The sequence below is a fragment of the Budorcas taxicolor genome, chromosome X, assembly GCF_023091745.1.
Source record: "Budorcas taxicolor isolate Tak-1 chromosome X, Takin1.1, whole genome shotgun sequence".
Lineage (NCBI taxonomy): Eukaryota > Metazoa > Chordata > Mammalia > Artiodactyla > Bovidae > Budorcas > Budorcas taxicolor.
Window position 1 is genome coordinate 59,605,868 of NC_068935.1, and position 21,337 is coordinate 59,627,204.

Sequence of the window (21,337 nt, forward strand, 5' to 3'; positions counted from 1 at the left end):
CAGTAGCAGTAATGGATACTGCTCAAAGCAGGCTGACTAAAGCAAACATTCTCAGGTATTTATTAACGAGAACTCTAGGCTGGAAGGCAGAAACCAAGTGTGTGCCCTTTAGCAAATATTTACCCATCTCTTATTTTCCATTTCCTTATCTAAACAGTAAGAGGTTAAAACTAGATGGCAAGTATCCTTGCAGCTCTAACTAACCCCTTGGATATTTATAAAATTTCCCATGTGTCTTGGACAAAAGCTCAATTCTCAAGTCAGCCTGCAATATCCCACCAATCTACTCTATTCTTAAGGCATAAGTAGGGAGTTTTACGACGCAGAGAACCTGATAAAGAGAAATGTATTTCATTGAGAAGCCTGTTCCTGTTGGATACATAACAGACTTCATGAGGGCTTAATAAACTGTGTTCCTTTTCTCCACTTATATTAGTATTTCCAAGATACTGCCTATTATGAGTAATGCCAAGGGGAAATTCTGTCTACCCTGTTGTCCTGAGGGCATGGCAAATATAACCACAACAAATAGATTATCAAAGCCAAGATACTAAAGGTACTGATTTCTGTTTAGGAGCAGAACTGAATTATAATAGCTTTCCTATTTTCATTCCCATCCACTTTATACCCATTCTACCTAAGCACAGAGAAGTAATGATAAAGCAGATGTTGGTGGGAGTAGGGTACTTCAAAAGCCAGATTATGCTGTGGTCTTTTCACTGGTACTTAAATGCATCCTAATACCTTCTCTCCTCCTTGTTACAACTTTTAAGACCCCTTCAAGCTTTTTATGCAGCAGAAAGCACCCAGACTAAACTTAGGCTAATATACTCATCACCACAATCTGTGCCACAAAATATCCATCCTCTTCAAAACTTTGCTTCTAGCCTCTTTTATTATTATGTTGAAAGTGAAAGTCACTCAGTCATGTCTGACTCTTTGCGACCCCATGAACTATACAGTCCATGGAATTTTCCAGGGCAGAATACTGGAGTGGGTAGCCTTTCCCTTCTCCAGGGGATCTTCCCAACCCAGGTCCCCCACACTGAAGGCAGATTCTTTACCAGCTGAGCCACGAGGGAAACCCTATTATTATGTTATTAAATTAAATTATTATTTTGTGACAAAACACTTGACATAAGATCCACCCACCTAGTAAATTTTAAGTATTTAACACAGTATTTTTAATTTGCCCGAATAGATATTAGTCCAAAGAAGACATACAAAATGGTTAACAGGGACTTGAAAAGATACTCAACATGTCTACTCATCAGGGAAATGCAGATTAAAACCACAATGCGATATCATTCACATTTGTTAGAACAGCTGTCATCAAAAAAGATAAGAGATAACAAGTGTTGGTGAGGATGTGGAAAAAAGAGAATCCTCCTACACTGTTGGTGGGAATGTAAATTGGTACAGCCCCTATGGAAAACAGTAGAGAGGCACCTCAAAAATTAAAAATAGAACTACCATGTGATCCAGCAATCCCACTTCTGGTTCTCTGTCCAAACAAATTGAAATGAAGGTATCAAAGAGATATCTGCACTCCCATGTTTTATTGCAAAATTACTCACAATAGCCAAGAGATAGAAGCAAACGAAATGTCCATTAACAAATAAGTGGTTAAGAAAATGTACATACATACAATGGAATATTATCCAGCCTCAGAAAGAAGAAATCCTACCATTTGCAACAACACTGATGAACTTGCAGGACATCATGCTAAGTGAAATAAGGTGGACAAAGACAAATACTGTAAAATTTCACCCATGTGTGAAATCTAAAATAGTCAAATTCACAGAATGAGAGAACAGAATGGTGGTTGCCATGAGCTGGAGTGAACTGGGAGGTATTAGTGAAAGGGTACTAAATTTCAGTTACACAAGATGAATGAGACTTACAGATATATGAGACAGCGTATTAGAAAGCAGAGACAGTACTTCACTAACAAAAGCCTGTATAGTCAAAGCTATGGCTTTTTCAATAGTCATGTATGGATGTGAGAGTTGGACCATAAAGAAGGCTGAGCATCAAAGAACTGATGTTTTCAAACTGGTCCTGGGGAAGACTCTTGAGAGTCCCTTGGACAGCAAAGAGATCAAACCAGTCAATCCTAAAGGAAATCAACCCTGAATATTCATTGGAAGGACTGATGCTAAAGCTGAAGCTCCAATACTTTGGCCACCTGATGTGAAGAGCTGACTCATTAGAAAAGACCCTGATGCTGAGAAAGATTGAGGTTAGGAGGAGAAGGGGGTGACAGAGGATGAGATGGTTGGATGGCATCACTGACTCAACGGACATGAGTTTTAGCAAACTCCAGGAGACAATGAAGGACAGGGAAGCCTGGCGTGCTGCAGCCCATGGGGTCGCAAAGAATCTGACACAACTTAGCGAGTGAACAACAACTAGTCTTCAGTTGGCTTTTCAAAAAAGGTCCAAGACCCCTCAAAATGTGACAATCAGATTACAGGAACTGAGTCCCAGCCAAGTTTTGTTCTGTTTTGATTCCTATGCAGAGAGCAAACAGGAAGTAAAAGGCAATATAGGAAATCATTTTCTTTGGGGATGAAAGATATAGATGGGAATACAGATGGAAGGAGATGTGTTTAAGCCCTTCACACACGCATATACATACCCACACCCTCCTCAGGTATTCAGAGAAGGCAATGGCACCCCACTCCAGTACTCTTGACTGGAAAATCCCATGGACAGAGGAACCTGGTTGGCTGCAGTCCATGGGGTCGCTAAGAGTCGGACACGACTGAGTGACTTCACTTTCACTTCTCACTTTCATGCGTTGGAGAAGGAAATGGCACCCCACTCCAGTGTTCTTGCCTGGAGAATCCCAGGGACGGGGGAGCCTGGTGGGCTGCCGTCTATGGGGTCGCACAGAGTCGGACACGACTGAAGTGACTTAGCAGCAGCAGCAGCAGCCTCAGGTATTGTCCTCATTTTACTGTTTTGTAGCACCCTGGCTCTGTTGTCATCCTAATCTTTGTTTCTCAACAGTTGGTTTTTATTCCACCACAGTAATAAGTTAAAGTTTTATTACTTCCATAGCCTCCTAACTTGTATCTCTACTTTTACCGTTTCTCTGTATACTATATTCTCTACAATATAGCCATCAAGTATTTCCTCATCCTATACAGAATAAAAGCTGAACTCCTTGCCATGGCTTACAGGCTCTTACATGATCTTATCTTCTGTTCCTCTACGGCTTATCTCCTACTGTGCCTTCCCTTGCTGCCTCTGTTTCAGTCACCCTGCTTCCTTGCTATTCTTCCAACATGCTTGTCTCTCTTGTGTCATAGCCTTTGCACTTGTTATGCTCTCCTGTCTCTTTCAAGTCATTGTTTATTATTATCTTCTGAATGAAGCCTACCCTGACCTCCACTCAGTTTACTATCCACACTATGCTTAGTAAACTTTACCATGCTCTTTCTTTTCCCATAGTACAGTTCAGTTGCTCAGTTGTGTATGACTCTGCGACCCCATGGACTACAGAGCACCAGGCCTCCCTGTCCATCACCAACTCCCAGAGTTTATGCAAACTCATGTCCATTGAGTTGGTGATACCATCCAACCATCTCATCCTCTATTGTCCCCTTCTTCTATGGCTTTCAATCTTTCCCAGCATCAGGGTCTTTTCCAATGAATCAGTTCTTTGCATGAAGTGGCCAAAGTACTGGAGTTTCAGCTTTAGCATCAGTCCTTCCAATGAATATTCAGGACTGATTTCCTTTAGGATGGACTGGTTGGATCTCCTTGCTGTCCAAGAGACTCTCAAGAGTCTTCTCCAGCACCACAGTTCAAAAGCATCAATTCTTCAGTGTTCAGCTTTCTTTATAGTCCAACTTTCACATCCATACATGACTAGTGGTAAATCCATAGCTTTGACTAGATGGACCTTTGATGCTGTCTAGGTTGGTCATAACTTTTCTTCCAAGGAGTACCTTTTAATTTCATGGCTGAAGTCAACATCTGCAGTGATTTTGGAGCACAAGAAAATAAAGTCCCACACTGTCTGCATTGTTTCCCCATCTATTTGCAAATAAAGTAATGGGATCAGATGCCATGATCTTAGTTTTCTAAATGTTGAGTTTTAAGCCAACTTTTTCTCTCTCCTCTTTCACTTTCAAGAGGCTCTTTAGTTCTTCTTCACTTTCTGCCATGAGAGTCGTGTCCTCTGCATATCTGAGGTTATAGATATTTTTCCCGGGAACCTTGACTCCAGCTTGTGCTTTATCCCATCCAGTCCAGCATTTCTCAATATGTACTCTGCATATAAGTTAAATAAGCAGTGTAACAATATACAGCCTTGATGTACTCCTTTCCCAATTTGAAACCAGTCTGTTGTTCCAGGTCTAGTTCTCACTGTTGCTTCTTGACCTGCATACAGATTTCTCAGGAGGCAGGTCAGGTGGTCTGGTATTCCCATCTCTTTCAGAATTTTCCAGTTTGTTGTGATCCACACAGTCAAAGGCTTTGACATAGTCAATAAAGCAGAAGTAGATGTTTTTCTGGAACTCTATTGCTTTTTTGATGATCCAGCGGATGTTGGCAATTTGATCTCTGGTTCCTCTGCCTTTTCTAAATCCAGCTTGAACATCTGAAAGTTCACGGTTCATGAACTGTTTGAAGCCTGGCTTGGATAATTTTGAGCATACTTTGTTAGCGTGTGAGATGAGTGCAACTGTGCACTTAATATGCTAGCAAATTTGGAAAATTCAGCAGTGGCCACAGGACTGGAAAAGGTCAGTTTTCATTCCAATCCCAAAGACAGGCAATGCAAAAGAATGCTCAAACTATTGCACAATTGCACTCATCTCACACGCTAGCAAAGTAATGCTCAAAATTCTCCAAGCCAGGCTCCAACAGTCACTAGATGAATAAATTATGGGGTGAAAAATAGTGTCAAGCTTTCATTTTAAGTTTTGAACCTAGGTTTCCCTCTGTACCCACGTTCTTGGGTGCACCATAAAGTATTTACTGTGTAAGGGAACCGCTAACTTCATCATGCTTCTGAATATCTGTACCTCCTCTGTTCTGTCCTTCAAAACAAGCACAAGGGCATTCTGAATAGACTCCTGTCTTATTAAACTCCACTTTTTTGTCCAATTCAGATTAAAAAGAAAGACCTAATGGCCATCTTTTTCTATTCATCCAACTCTATTTTCAGGTGAGTAATCTCTTGGTCTGCTTCTTCTTCTGCCCTTCTTAATCAGCACCATCCCTTCTTTATATTTCAATATTCTCATCCTCCCTTCTCCTTCCTTCCCTTTTCTATTCTTCCTCCAAAACTTAAACTTATTCTCTATTCTAACTTCCTTTTATTACTTAGCTTTTCCACTATCCTGTTTTCCTCATTCTTTCTATTTTCTTCCTCCTCTGTTAGTCTCAATCTCTGTATCTGTTCATTTCCCTTTTGCCTATCACTCTTCTCTCTAGCTTCTCTTCCATTTTCTTACTGCCTTTTATCCATCCATATCTCATCATTTTTACATGCCTCCAACCACCTCATTTCATACATTCTCTCTTCTATTTACACCTACTTCACTCCATTTCCTATTCAAACTCTTTCATGCACTTTATTACAAGTGTATCTCTCTACTATCTATTTCTCCACTTATCTCTATCTCTTTAAATTCTCCTTCATAGATTATAACCACTCATATTTCTACTCTGTCCAGTCCGCCCCACCTCCTTTTCAACATTTATGTCTAATTTCATGTCTTTTCATGAAGTGTGAGAAGAGGTATCCCTCCTTCTTTACAAGGAAAATGTTCCCTAAAGTTTGGATACCATCTCCTGACAATTTTCTCTGGAAACCTGATGTCAGAAAACCCTATTTCTACTGTATCTTCAATCTTTGACTTTCTAGTAGCCACTTTCAGCTATCTCACAAATATGTGCCAGTCTCTACATTCAAAAAATAACTATTTCATTTACTCCTGCATATATTAATTATATATGCATCCCTTTCATTTTCAAGCACATTCCCAGAAAGTATTTTCTATGTTTACTACCTCTATGCCAAGTCCTAAAAACTCATTGCACTAATCATTCCACTGAAACACTGTATGTGAAGAACACCAAGTCTTCCATGTTACCAAACCTAATAAATACTTTCAATTCTCTATATTACTAGATATCTTTGCCATAGCCAACAATATTGTAGAGATATATTAGTTAAGAGCATAAACTTGCAACCAAACTGCCAAAGTATGAAGGATCAACCATTTACTACATAGGTGATACTGGAAAATGTTCTTACTAGCTCTGTGTCTCAGATTCCTTATTTGAAATGTTGGAATAGCAGTAAGTAGAATAAGTATAACAGTCCCAGGCGCATTGTAAATACTATATTGACGGCAACTATTGTACTTATTATGCTATTATTGTGTTATTATTGATCACTTCATCTTTTGAAAGTCTTTACTCCTTTGATTTACTAGTCAAAATGGATTTGATCAATATGTAGTACTAATCATAAAATATCAGTGTCCTAAAATAACAAAGTCTTATTTCTCATTCATACTATCTATCTATCTCAGGCTGTGGGGAGGGATGCTCTCGTCTGTTATCTTTAATAAGGGACACAGAATAATAAAGCCAAGATCACCTGGCATAATGCTACTCACCATGACCAGGGGATGTACTGGCTCTTAAAAGTTTTCAATTTTTCAGATAGATAAACAACAAGACCTACTGAACAGCACAGGGAATGATATTCAATATCATGTAATAGCCTATAGTATCAAAGAATCTGAATATTCAGGAGGCTTTTTAGCTCCTCTTCACTTTCTGCCATAAAGGTGGTGCCATCTGCATATCTGAAGTTATTGATATTTCTCCGGGCAATCTTGATTCCAGCTTGTGCTTCTTCCAGCCCAGCGTTTCTCATGATGTACTCTGCATAGGAGTTAAATAAGCAGGGTGACAATATACAGCCTTGACATACTTCTTTTCCTATTTGGAACCAGTCGGCTGTTCTATGTCCAGTTCTAACTGTTGTGTCCTGACCTGCATATAGGTTTCTCAAGAGGCAGGTCAGGTGGTCTGGTATTCCCATCTCTTTCAGAATTTTCCACAGTTTATTGTGATCCACGTTTACGACCATAGCAGCCTGAACGCGCCTGATCTTGTCTGATCTCGGAAGCTAAGCAGGGTCGGGCCTGCAGAAAATGAAGAGGAATTAAAAAGCCTCTTGATGAGAGTCAAAGAGGAGAGTGAAAAAGTTGGCTTAAAGCTCAACATTCAGAAAACTAAGATCATGGTAGCTGGTCCCATCACTTCATGGGAAATAGATGGGGAAACACTGGAAACAGTGTCAGACTTTACTTTTTTGGGCTCCAAAATCACTGCAAATGGTGACTGCAGCCATGAAATTAAAAGACGCTTACTCCTTGGAAGGAAAGTTATGACCAAACTAGATAGCATATTGAAAAGCAGAGACATTACTTCACCAACAAAGGTCCATCTAGTCAAGGCTATGGTTTTTCCTGTGGTCATGTATGGATGTGAGAGTTGGACTGTGAAGAAGGCTGAGTGCTGAAGAGTTGATGCTTTTGAAATGTGGTGTTGGAGAAGACTCTTGAGAGTCCCTTGGACTGCAAGGAGATCCAACCAGTCCATTCTGAAGGAGATCAGCCCTGGCATTTCTTTGGAAGGAATGATGCTAAAGCTGAAACTCCAGTACTTTGGCCACCTCATGCGAAGAGTTGACTCATTGGAAAAGACTCTGATGCTGGGAAGGATTGGGGGCAGGAGGAGAAGGGGACGAGAGAGGATGAGATGGCTGGATGGCATCAGTGACTCGATGAACGTGAGTCTGAGTGAACTCCGGGACTTGGTGATGGACAGGGAGGCCTGGCATGATGCAATTCATGGGGTCACAAAGAGTTGGACACGACTGAGCGACTGAACTGAACTGAACTGATTGTGATCCACACAGTCAAAGGCTTTGGCATAGTCAAAAAGCAGAAATAGATGTTTTTCTGGAACTCTCTTGCTTTTTCCATGATCCAGCGGATGTTGGCAATTTGTTCTCTGGTATTTCTGCCTTTTCTAAAACCAGCTTGAACATCTGGAAGTTCATGGTTCATGTATTGCTGGAGACTGGCTTGGAGAATTTTGAGCATTACTTATGAGATGAGTGCAATTGTGCGGTAGTTTGAGCATTCTTTGGCATTGCCTTTCTTTGGGATTGGAATGAAAACTGACCTTTTCCAGTCCTGTGGCCACTGCTGAGTTTTCCAAATGTGCTGGCATATTGAGTGCAGCACTTTCACAGCATCATCTTTCAGGATTTGAAATAGCTCAACTGGAATTCCATCACCTCCACTAGCTTTGTTCATAGTGATGCTTTCTAAGGCCCACTTGACTTCACAGTCCAGGATGTCTGGCTCTAGGTGAGTGATCGCACCATCGTGATTATCTTGGTCATGAAGCTCTTTTTTGTACAGTTCTTCTGTGTATTCTTGCCACCTCTTCTTAATATCTTCTGCTTCTTTTAGGTCCATACCATTTCTGTCCTTTATTGTGCCCATCTTTGCATGATATGTTCCCTTAGTATCTCTAATTTTCTTGAAGAGATCTCTAGTCTTTCCCATTCTGTTGTTTGTCTTTCTATTTCATTGCATTGATTGCTGAGGAAGGCTTTCTCATCTCTCCTTGCTATTCTTTGGAACTCTGCATTCAGATGCTTATATCTTTCGTTTTCTCCTTTGCATTTCACTTCTCTTCTTTTCACAGCTATTTGTAAGGCCTCCCCAGACAGCCATTTTGCTTTCTTGCATTTCTTTTCCATGGGGATGGTCTTCATCCCTGTCTCCTGTACAATGTCAATGATGCTTAATTTTATGAATTAAAAAGAACAATATTCTAGTTTCTGAGTGATCACAGTGTTTCCAAAGTGTACTACTGATATGGAAGCAGTTATAATAGATTGCACTAACCACAAAACTTTTGAACAGAGATGAAACTTTTTAAACGTACACCTTAAATAAAGTTTCCAATCCTTCCTCAGAAATCACACATGTTATTTCCACTCACATTTGGTTAGCCAAACCCAGTCATTTGTCCAAGGCTCTATGAAAGTGAAATACTAACACATACCCAGAGGGAAGTGAACTGGAAATAGTGGAAGTAGCAGTATTGACTACCCCACTTAGCTTTCAAGATACTACACACTAGTAGTTCTAGTAACACCTTCTTTTCTTTTTCTTCTTGTTCTCCTTCATAGGTTCTTCTTTCTTCCCTTCTGCTTTAATGATAGTAATGCTACATGATTGAATGCTTGGCATGATTTTCCTCTCACTGTATATACTTTCCTGAAGTGATCACACCCACGTACATGGTTGTACCATCATATTGACAATACCAAAATTTACCTCTCTTGCTTGTGTCTCTCTCCTGGCCTTACGACTTGAATATTCAACTGCTATTAGACTTCTGCCTTTGGATAATCTACAAGCTTCTTCTTTTTTTTTTTTTTTTGTAATTTTCCTATATAATCTTTTTTTTTAATTTTAAAATCTTTAATTCTTACAAGCTTCTTAAGCTTATTGCCCAAAATTAACCTCACAGATTTATTCTACCTAAGCTTTTCATAAATCTCATGTCATGTACCCCAGTTTTTAACACCATCATTCACCATTTTCCTTGGGTACCTTCTACCTTGGCTCCTCCTCTTTGCTCTCATTCTGACATTGGTAGTTGTTACTATTTCCTCAGTGTACCTCCCCTTCTCCATCTTAATCCATTGCTCTGAATTGGAGTTTCACCACTCCTCATCTAAACTGTTTAAGCTGTCTCCTAACCAGCTTCCCTATTTCCAGTCTTGTTCCCTTAAAATGCATCCTTTGCTCAGTAACTAGAGTACCATATATAACATTAAAAAACCTGACCACCTCATTTTCTTGCTTATAATATACCATTCAATTTCCTGCAACTTCTCAGTTGGTTTTCTCTGCCTGGGTGTCCCTCCTCTCTTCCCTCCACTTTCCACCTACAATTTTCTTGACTACATTTCCAATAAAACAAAACTGAATGCCAATACTAATAATCAGGAACTTGGGTGTTAATCTCATCCAGAAACCCTTTGTTCAACTTGATCCAAAAAATGAGTTAGATGACCCTTTTCTTTCATAGTTACTCATAACTTTATCATTTAATTTTTTGTGATTATCTACTAGGCATCTCCCTACTAACTCTCTTAAGATCATATCATCAATGTTTTCATACCCAGAACCTAGTCCAGGGTCATGTATGTATTAGGAAGTCAAAATATGTTTGGTGAATAAATAAATGAATTAATGAATACTACTAGTCTTCCATCAAAAATTTTTCTCCCTCCACTGTCTCTTGCTCTACTTCTCTATGTCTTCTTTTCTTTCTTCTCATTTACTTCATACTTTTCTCCAAATTCTTTTTCTTTTAGGATATTCTAATATCTAGCTTTTTAATTTTATCTTCTCCCCCTTTTTTTTAACCAAATTTTCTATTCTATTTCTCTCCTCTCATAGTCTCTCTTTTCTTTACCCATTTGTTCTTGAATGATTTATGTGTGTGTGTAGAAAAGATCTGGGAGTATACCAATAAAATAAATATATATGTTAATTTTATTGACCTCATCTCCACATTATTCTTCCCACTTCTATCCACTTCCCTTTTCTCCATGATTCTCTCCTCTACTCTCTCAGCTCTTCTTTATTAATTCAACTTTTCTCTTAACAATTCACTTACTATCTATTTTTCCTTGTCCATCTTCTTGTCTCTCAGAAAAAATAAATAGTAAATTTAAAGTAAAGAAAGAATAGCATATACCATATAGGCAAGCACACTTCATGTATTCATCACATGTTTATCAGGCTTGTATTATTTGAGATTCATTGTGTATAATGACAAATGCACAAACTTGAAATAGCACAGAGCCTGCACTGAAAGATCATATTTTTTCCATTCAATAAATGTTCACTAAGTTACTTAAAATTGATACTTGTTAATGTAGGAGAGAGCTTTAGGAAGTGACAAATGACAGCAGAGAAACTAGAAAAATAAAAAAGCAAGAACCAAGAAAGTTTTTCAGTGTTGGGGCAAAGGATTTTACTAAACTGGAAATGCATTTAAAGTTCTTCTATTTAAAAGAAAAATTTCCTTCCCTAAAAACTGTAATGATAATAATGAGTCATGAAAAACATAAAAATTGTTATAGTTTTTATACTTTAGAAGTAGAAAAGTATGAAATATATATATTTCCACATATATATATGGAAATGTATATATTATAAAAATGTATATTCTCAAGTTGTTTGGAAATTCATTTATTTCTCAGCATTCCCATGCAACGTGGCATGACATGTATGTTGCTATAATTTTGCATTTATATATATAACATCGTATGTTTCAGAACATAGCTAACATCTCACTTGATTCTCATAATTCTGCACCACACAGATAGACTATTGCTGCAGTTAAACCTAGATGCTATTGTGTCACCGTGTTTATGCCTGTGTATGTGGTTGTGAGTCTGTATATTTAAGTACCCTTGACTTTGTATAGGGATTCCCTGGTGGCTCAGATGGTAAAGAATCTGCCTGCAGTGCAGGAGACCCTGATTCAATCCTTGGGTCAGAAATACCCCCTGAAGAAGGGAATGACAATCCACTCTAGTATCCTGCCTGGAGAATTCCATGGACTGAGGAGCCTGGTGGGCTATAGTCCATGGGGTCACAAAGAGTCGGACATACTGAGAAACTTCCATTTTCACTTCACTTTCACTTTGACTATGTATACATCTGTGTATTACATGTCTCTGTGTACACATAAACATTTATACACTGTGAAAGTATATCTCTGTGTGTCTGAAAATGTTTATATGGACAATTCTCTAGTTTTCATTGAAACAGAGTTGATTTGCAATATTGTGTTAGTTTCAAGTGTACAACACAGTGATCAGTTATTTATATATATATAATTTCAGATTACTTTCCATTAATATAAGTATTGAGTATAGTCTCTCATGCTGTAACAATAAGTCCTTGTTTTTTTTTAAAATCTACTTTATATATAGTAGTGTGTATCTGTTAATCTCAAACACAAACTCCTTATTTATCCCTTTCACCTCCATTTCAACCTTTTTGGTAAACATAAGTTTGTTTTCTATGTCTGTGAGACTATTTCTGTTTTGTATAGAGATTCATTTGTATTATTTTTTAGATTCCACATATAAGTGATAGTATATAATATTTATCTTTCTCTGTTTGACTTACTTCACTTAGTATATTTTCTAGGTCCATCCATGCTGTTGCAAATGGCAGTATTTCATTATATTTTTATGGCTAAGTAATACTCCATTGTGTGTGTGTGTATCACATCTTCTTAAAGCAAACATCTATTAATGGACATGTATTGTTTCCATGTTTTGGCTATTGTAAATGGTGCTGCTATAAACATAGGGGTGCGTGTATCTTTTCAAATTATAGTTTTGTCCAGGTATGTGCCTAGGAGTGGGATTGCTGGGTCATATGGTAGCTCTATGTTCAGTTTTTTTAAGGAACCTCCATACAGCTCTCCATAGTAGCTGTCCTATATACATACCCACTAACAGTGTAGGAGGGTTCTCTTTCCTCCACACCCTTTCCAGAACTTATTAATTTATAGGCTTTTTAATGATAGCCATTCTGATCAGTATGAGATGATACCTCATTGTGGTTTTGATTTGCATTTCTCTGATAATTAGTGAGTGATGATGAGCAGTTTTTCATGTGCTTGTTAGCCAACTCTGTATTTATATGTGTATATATAGTATCAGGTCTGTAAGTGCACATACCTGTAGCTATGTTAGGAAATGTATGCCTCTATGTGCATTTCTAATTTGTAAGTTTGCTTTCAACCCTGGTCCTACCCCCATGATACTTTAGATGAGCCGGGCACTCTCTGACCTCATCGTGTAGAGGAGGGTTCCATTGTCCACCAGTCTGAGCAGCTTGTTAGGTGTGGTCATGTTATGGGCCACTGATTTCTTGCCATTGTGGAAGAAGGTGTCAGGGGTCCAGATCTTACTAGCCAGGAGATTATTCAGTGGAAGGATCTTCATGGGTCCATCAAATTTCAGTCTTTCATCATGCCATGTTTGCCGAAAAAATACATCAATGGTGTACTCCTAAGGACAAAAAGAGAAAACAACATTTCAGCAGAGTTCTGGTCAGGATCCACAGTGCCCTTAGCAAATATTAATTACTTTGCAGTATTTCCTCTGATGCAGAGAAGCAGCAATCTATTGACAGTAGTTACTGGCAAGTAGGACAAATGACTATGATTGAGAAATAATGTCATGGTAATCAATAAGTACATAAATAATATGTCCGAGAAGATTTCACTTAGGAAGATCACTGCCAATGCTGCCTTGCACATCATACAATCTGAATACAAGACTTTGACTTATGAAAAGGCAAGAGCTCCCTTCTCTACGCAGTGGCATCTCTAATAAGAGCAAACTCCTAACCTTGTCTCTTCTACTAAATGATCCCATATGAACATCAAAAGCCAATATAACAACTGCCATAAAACTAAAACCTTAAATTTTAAAAACCATTTCATTTCATTCTCAAACTAACAGTGTATCTAATGAGTTAATATCTTATCTTCAGTAAGTAAAGCACTCTTACAGATAAGGAAAAACAAACACACAAATAGAAAAATGGGTAAATGACATGAACAGAAAAATTCATGAAACAGATAGAAATTGTTAATAAATATTTTTTCAAAATTGCCATTCATCTAAATACAAATTCAAATAACAATAAACATTACTGGTATTGGTAACAGCAGACTAAATCATTTGGACATATCTTCTTGTAGTTATTAATCATAAAATTTGAACCAAAACATATAGATAAATAGACAATTTGAAACCAATGAGAAATGACTGAAAGCAGACAAAAACTTGAAGAAAGTTTACTCTTGAAAGATAGCAATAGCAACAGGTTAAAATTGTGTTTGTGGCTTTCTTTTCTAAATGTGGTCTCCCAAACCTAGAATTTCTATGTCCAATATCACAGCCTTAATGGCTCAAAGTAGATAACCATCTAGAATCTTAGGGGGTAGGAATCCTGGAAGCAAGAGAGTCACTGAGGGGATGGGAATTCAAACCCCAGTATATGTTTTGCCCTAAATCCTAGCTGACCACTACATACAAATGAAAACTCTGGGGCTCTGGAAAAAAGGCAGACAGAAACAATAGGGGAATCCTCCAGTAAATGAAAGATGACAAATGTGTGGTGGGTGATGTTTGTGCATTTGGCAGAAATCAGAAAAATTATTGGCTTAATATACCTCAGAAGAAAGAGCTCAAATTTGACCAAAGAACTGAAAATTCAGGGGGAAGCCTTGAGAAAAAACCAAAACCATTCAAAGGGAAGTCTGAAATTGTGAGTACAAACTCTGCCCAAATCTTTGACTGGCCACTAAACTACACAAGGGATAGGGGACACATCTAGGTAGTCAGGTAAAACAAGGCAGTCAGAAGCTGCTTAAAATATGTTGTTTTTGAGTCACTAAGTCGTATTCAACTCTTTTGCGACTTCTTGGACTGTAGCCTTCCAGGTTCTTTTGTCCATGGTATTTTCCAGGCAAGAATACTGAAATGGGCTGCCATTTCCTTCTCCAGGGGATCTTCTCAACCCAGGGATCGAACCTGCATCTCCTGCATTATATGAGGATTCTTTACCACTGAGCCACTAGGGAAGCCCCTTCAGTGGCTTCCAATTATATTTGGAATAAATACCAATACCTTTCCCTTACCTAGAAAGTACTTCATAAACTGGCCCTTATTTTCTCCAACCACTTGTACCTCCATAAATTAGCCAGTCTGGCTTTTCTCCTCCTCTAGAATGCTAGGAGGAGAAGGAAATAGCAACCCACTCCAGTATTCTTGCCTAGAGAATCCTGTATACAGTGGAGACTGGTGGGCTGCCACCTATGGGGTCGCACAGAACCGGACATGACTGAAGCGACTTAGCATGCATGTATGCATTGGAGAAGAAAATGGCAAATCACTCCAGTATTCTTGCCTGGAGAATCCCAGGGACAGAAGAGCCTGGTGGGCTGCCGTCTATGGGGTCGCACAGAGTCGGACACGACTGAAGCAACTTAACAGCAGCAGAACACTAAGAACACCCCTGCTTAAGGATTAAGATATTATATAATCTATTATCTAAACTGGAATATTTTTGAGAGTGAGAGGAGGCTTTATCAATAATTATATCAGAATGACAGGTGTAAGCCAGGACTATGCCAGTTTTAAAACTGGAATTAGATTCCCACACAAAACCAACACCCTGAAGGGCTCTGACCTCAGCATAGTGAAGTGAAGTGAAAGTCACTCAGTCATGTCTGACTCTTTGCAACCCCATGGACAGTATAGTCCTTGGAATTCTCTAGGCCAGAATACTGGAGTAGGTAGCCTTTCCCTTCCCCAGGGGATCTTCCCAACCCAGGGATTGAACCCAGGTCTCTTGCATTGCAGGTGGATTCTTTACCAGCTAAGGCACAAGAGAAGCCCCTCAGCATAAGGGTGAATTAAATAAAATGAACTAGACAAAACCAATCCACAGCATGAAAATGAAGAAAGGAAACTTATCCAAGCATGAATTATGAAATGGAGAAGGGGTAAGGGGAAGCATTTCTACTGAGATTTAGCAACTTCAAATTTAATCTGAGCTAAATATTTAAATGTACACATGGTTTGGGTCTTACAAGCTGAGAAATTAACATAAAAATAGGTCTCAGGATGGGGATACCCCTAGACTGACTTACAAAAGCAAACACTCTAGAGGGACATAGCCATAAATAAATGCTTGCTGAAAAAAAGTATGCAATTCACAAGAACAAAACACCTAAGGAAATGGTCATAAGCAAGAGTCAGCCAATACGATATATAGCTCACCCCTCAAGAACCTCACATATGAGGGCTTCCCTGATAGCTCAGTGGGTAAAGAATCTGCCTGCAATGCAGGAGACCTGGTTCAATTCCTGGGTCAGAAAGATCCACTGGAGAAGGGATAGGCTACCCACTCCAGTATTCTTGGGCTTCCGTGGTGGCTCAGCTGGTAAAGAATCTGCCTACAATGCAGGTGACCTGGGTTTGATCCCTGGGTTGGGAAGATCCCCTGGATAAGGGAATGGCTTACCCACTCCAGATTCTGGCCTGGAGAATTCCATGGTCTGTAGTATAGTCCATGGGGCTGCAAAGAGTTGGACACAACTGATCAACTTTTACTTCACAAGAACCTCACGTAACAAAATAAAATATATATTATAAAGGAACTACTGAATATATTAAAATGATAAAAGTATCAAGGGAGAGATTGAGAATATGAGAAAAGATCAAAACATTATGGGGTAGGAATGAGAAAAAAACAGATTTTAAAAAGATCTATTTGAAGTAAATGTTCTGTGAAACAAAAATAAAAAGTCAATGGATATGTTATATAGAAGATTAGATATTATTGAACAGAGATTAGTGAACTGGAAAATACATGTGAAGAAAACTTTTTCAGTGTTATTTCTAACAAAGTTCTAAAGTTATGGACATGAGTTTGGGTAAACTCCGGGAGTTGGTGATGGATAGGGAAGCCTGGCGTGCTGCAGTCCATGGGGTCGCAAAGAGTCAGACACGATTGAGCGACTGAACTGAACTGAACTGAAAGTTAGAGAATAGAGAAAATGAGGAACAATAAAATACTAATGGATGAAAGTTTCTCGGAATTGTTGAAATATTAGTGTAAGTACCTTAGTTTCGAGAACCTTAATCAGGGGGCAGTCTTAAGATGGTGGAGGAATAAGACAGGGAGACCATTTTCTCCCCCACAAATTCATTGAAAGAACATTTGAACACTGAGCAAATTCCACAAAACAACTTCTGAATGCTGGCAGAGGACATCGGGCACCAAGAAATGCAGCCCATTGTCTTAGAAAGGAGGTAGGACAAAATATAAAAAATAAAAAGAGAGACAAAAGAGGTAGGGAGATGTATCCCGGGAAGGGAGTCTTAAAAGAGATGTTTTCCTGTACACCCAGGAAACACCAGGAAACACTCTCACTGGTGGGTCTGTGGGGAATCTTAGAATCTCAGAGGGCAACATAACCAGGAGGAAAAATAAATAAATAAATAATTAAAACCCACAGATTACATAACACAACTCCCAGTGCTCGCAGCTGCCACCAGCAAGTAGGGGATGAACAGGGAGGTGCTGGCTGCATTGCTTAGGGTAAGGACCAGCTGGAATGCCCTGAGGGCAATTTGAGGGAACTAACCTGAGATAGGAGAAGACAATGGCACCTCACTCCAGTACTCTTGCCTGGAAAATCCCATGGATAGAGGAGCCTGGTAGGCTGCAGTCCAGGGGGTCGCTAAGAGTCAGACACGACTGAGCGACTTGACTTTCACTTTTCACTTTCATGCACTGGAGAAGGAAATGGCAACCCACTCCAGTATTCTTGCCTAGAGAATCCCAGGGATAGGGGAGCCTGGTGGGCTGCCGTCTATGGGGTCGCACAGAGTAGGACACGACTGAAGTGACTTAGCAGCAGCAGTAGCAACCTGAGATAGCAACCCAAACTGTGGGATAGCCAGAGAGAGAGAGAGAGAACTATCCTGTGAAAAGCCCTAATCTGAGGCACTGCTAGGGCTGCTCACAGACCAAAGGACTGAGTGAATACCAGAGGAGAGCTAGCAGGCTGCAGACCTGCTCATCCTCCACCAGAGACAAGCAGGTGGGGGGCAGCCAGAGCCAGAAAAGGACAATCGCAGACCCAAAGAGGCATCTTCTACTAAACTGCAAACAGGTTCCGTTGCTAACCAAGAGTTCTTGGAATTGTGGACGGTTGACATTGCCAGGACAGTCGCAGCCAGAGATCAGCTCCCCAGAAGAGACACACGGCACACCTGAGAAGGCGCGCCCATTGTATACCCAGAAAACTGAGCAGCTGGGACAGGGGAGGCAATCAGATGCACCACCCACCTGGGAGTGACTGCTCACTAAGCACCTGGTCACCTCAGCTGCTCGGACTGGGGAAGGGGACAAAACGCAGGCCCAACCTAGTCTGCGCCTTTGGGGAGTACTCAAGAACCTGAACATGAGCTGCTTAGACCTGGAAAGTGCACAGAACCCAGGGCCTGCCTCAGACACTTTCCGGGAGAGCAACCTAGAGCCTGAGAAGTGTAGACCATGAAAGCACACATGCCGTGAGCAGGGGCAAACCCAGTGCGGCTGAAACACTGCAAGCACTCCTCACACATGCCAGGGATATTTGTTTGCATTGTTCCTCCCTCCCCACCACAAGAGAGAACAATTCAGTTCTATTCAGTTCAGTTCAGTCGCTCAGTCGTGTCTGACTCTTGGCGACCCCATGAATCGCAGCATGCCAGGCCTCCCTGTCCATCACCAACTCCCGGAGTTCACTCAGACTCATGTCCATTGAGTCAGTGATGCCATTCAGCCATCTCATCCTCTGTTGTCCCCTTCTCCTCCTGCCCCCCAATCCCTCCCAGCATCAGTCTTTTCCAATGAGTCACCTCTTCACATGAGGTGGCCAAAGTATTGGAGTTTCAGCTTTAGCATCAGTCCTTCCAATGAATACCCAGGACTGATCTCCTTTAGGATGGACTGGTTGGATCTCCTTGCAGTCCAAGGGACTCTCAAGAGTCTTCTCCAACACCACAGTTCAGAAACATCAATTCTTTGGCACTCAACTTTCTTCATAGTCCAACTCTCACATCCATACATGACCACTGGAAAAACCATAGCCTTAACTAGACAGACCTTTGTTGGCAAAGTAATGTCTCTGCTTTTTCATATGCTATCTAGGTTGGTCATAACTTTCCTTCCAAAGAGTAAGCGTCTTTTAATTTCATGGCTGCAGTCACCATCTGCAGTGATTTTGGAGCTCCCCCCCCCAAATAAAGTCTGACACTGTTTCCACTGTTTCTCTATTTGCCATGAAGTGATGGGACCAGATGCCATGATCTTCGTTTTCTGAATGTTGAGCTTTAAGCCAACTTTTTCACTCTCCTCTTTCACTTTCATCAAGAGGCTTTTTAGTTCCTCTTCACTTTATGCCATAAGGGTGGTGTCATCTGCATATCTGAGGATATTTATATTTCTCCTGGCAATCTTGATTCCAGCTTGTGCTTCTTCCAGCCCACTGTTTCTCATGATGTACTCTAGTGAGACTAAACAGAGGGAACCGCATTGGAAGTGACAGGTGCAACAGATTAAAACCCTGTAGTTAGCACCGACTACATTGGAAGGGGCCTATAGATATTGAGAAATATAAGCCAGATCAAGGAACTATCTGAAACTGAACTGATGCCACACTGTCTACAACAGCTCCAGAGAAATTCCTAGATATATTTTTACTATTATCATTTTTAAATTTTTTTTAATTTTTAAGTCCTCTATTACTCCTTTAATTTTCATTTTTATAATCAACTATTACCTTGAAAAATAAAGACCCTATTTTTAAAGCAAACTTCATATATATATTTTATAATTGTTGTGACTTTGTTTTCTTTTTTTAATATTTTAATTTTGAGAGTCTAACCTCTACTCTAGATTTTTATTTTTTGCTTTTTGGTATTTTTTTATCAATTTTGTACCATTAAGAACCCAATCTTCAGTACCCATTTTTACTTGGGAGTGTGATTACTGGCTTGAATGTTCTTTTCCCCTTTTGACTCTCTTTTTTCTCTGCCAGGTCACCTCTGTCTCCTCCCTCCCCCTTCTCCTCTCTACCCGACTCTGTGAATCTCTTTCTGTGTTCCAGGCTGTGGAGAACACTTGGCGAACTGACTACTGGCTGGATCTGTCTCTCTCCATTTGATTCCCTCTTTTCTCCCCCTGGTGATCTCTGTCTCCTTTCTCCATCTTCTGTTTCCTGTGTAACTCCATGAAAATCTCTGAGGGGTCCAGACTGTGGAGAGCCCATAGGGAACTGATTACTGGCTAGCTTGCTCTCTCCCCTTTTGACTCCCCATCTTCTCCTCCTGGTCACATCTATCTCCCTCCAACCTCTTCTTTTCCCCATGTAAGCCTGTGAACCTCTCCAGGTGTCCCTCATTGTGGAGAAACTTTTCATCATTAACCTAGATGTTTTATTATCAGTGCTATATAGATGGAGAAGTCTTGAGGCTACTGTAAGAATAAGACTGAAATCCAGAGGCAGGGGGCTTAAGTCCAAATCCTGAGAACACCAGAGAACTCTTGACTACAGGAAACATTAATCGACAGGAGCTCATTCAAAAGCCTCCATACCTACACTGAAACAAAGCACCACCCAAGGTCCAACAAGTTCCAGAGCAAGACATACCATGCAAATTCTCCAGCAACACAGGAACATAGCCCTGAGCTTCAATATACAGGCTGCCCAAAGTCACACCAAACCCATTGACATCTCAAAACTCACTACTGGACACTTCACTGCACTCCAGAAAGAAGAAATCCAGCTCCACCCACCAGAACACTTACACAAGCTTCCCTAACCAGGAAACCTTGACAAACCACCCATCCAACCTTACCCACAGTGAGGAACCTCCACAGTAAAGAGGAACCACAAACTTCCAGAATATGGAAAGGCCACCCCAAACACAGCAATATAAACAAGATGAAAAGGCAGAGAATACTCAGCAGGTAAAGGAACAGGATAAATGCCCACCAAACCAAATAAAAGAGGAAGAGATTGGGAATCTACATGAAAAAGAACTCAGGATAATGATAGTGAAAATGATCTAAAATCTTGAAAACAAATTGGAGTCACAGATAAATAGCCTGGAGACAAGGATTGAGAAGATGAAAGAAATGTTTAACAAGTACCTAGAAGAAATAAAAAACAGTCAATATATAATGAGTAATGCAATAAATGAGATCAAAAACACTCTGGAGGGAACCAACAGTAGAATAACAAAGGCAGAAGATAGGATAAGTGAGGTAGAATATAGAATGGTAGAAATAAATGAATCAGAGAGGAAAAAAGAATTAAAAGAAATGAGGACAACCTCAGAGACCTCTGGGACAATGTTAGTGGCCAACATTCGAATCATAGGAGTCCCAGAAGAAGACAAAAAGAAAAACCATGAGAAAATACTTGAGGAGAAAATAGTTGAAAACTTCCTTAAAATGGGGAAGGAAATAGTCACCCAAGTCCAAGAAACCCAGAGAGTCCCAAACAGGATAAACCCAAGGCAAAACACCCAGAGACACATATAAATCAAATTAACAAAGATCAAACACAAAGAACAAATATTAAAAGCAGCGAGGGAAAAACAACA

At 39.9% G+C, this 21,337-nt stretch overlaps 1 protein-coding gene across 1 annotated transcript in view; it reads right to left on the minus strand.

Annotated features, from left to right (window-relative positions):
• The window catches only part of GABRA3 (gamma-aminobutyric acid type A receptor subunit alpha3), a 142,360-nt gene that overhangs the window by 60,846 nt on the left and 60,177 nt on the right, over positions 1-21,337 (minus strand). The window contains exon 4 of the mRNA XM_052663192.1: positions 12,951-13,171. Coding sequence (XP_052519152.1) covers positions 12,951-13,171 — 221 coding nt within the window. The remainder of the gene's footprint in view (positions 1-12,950; positions 13,172-21,337) is intronic.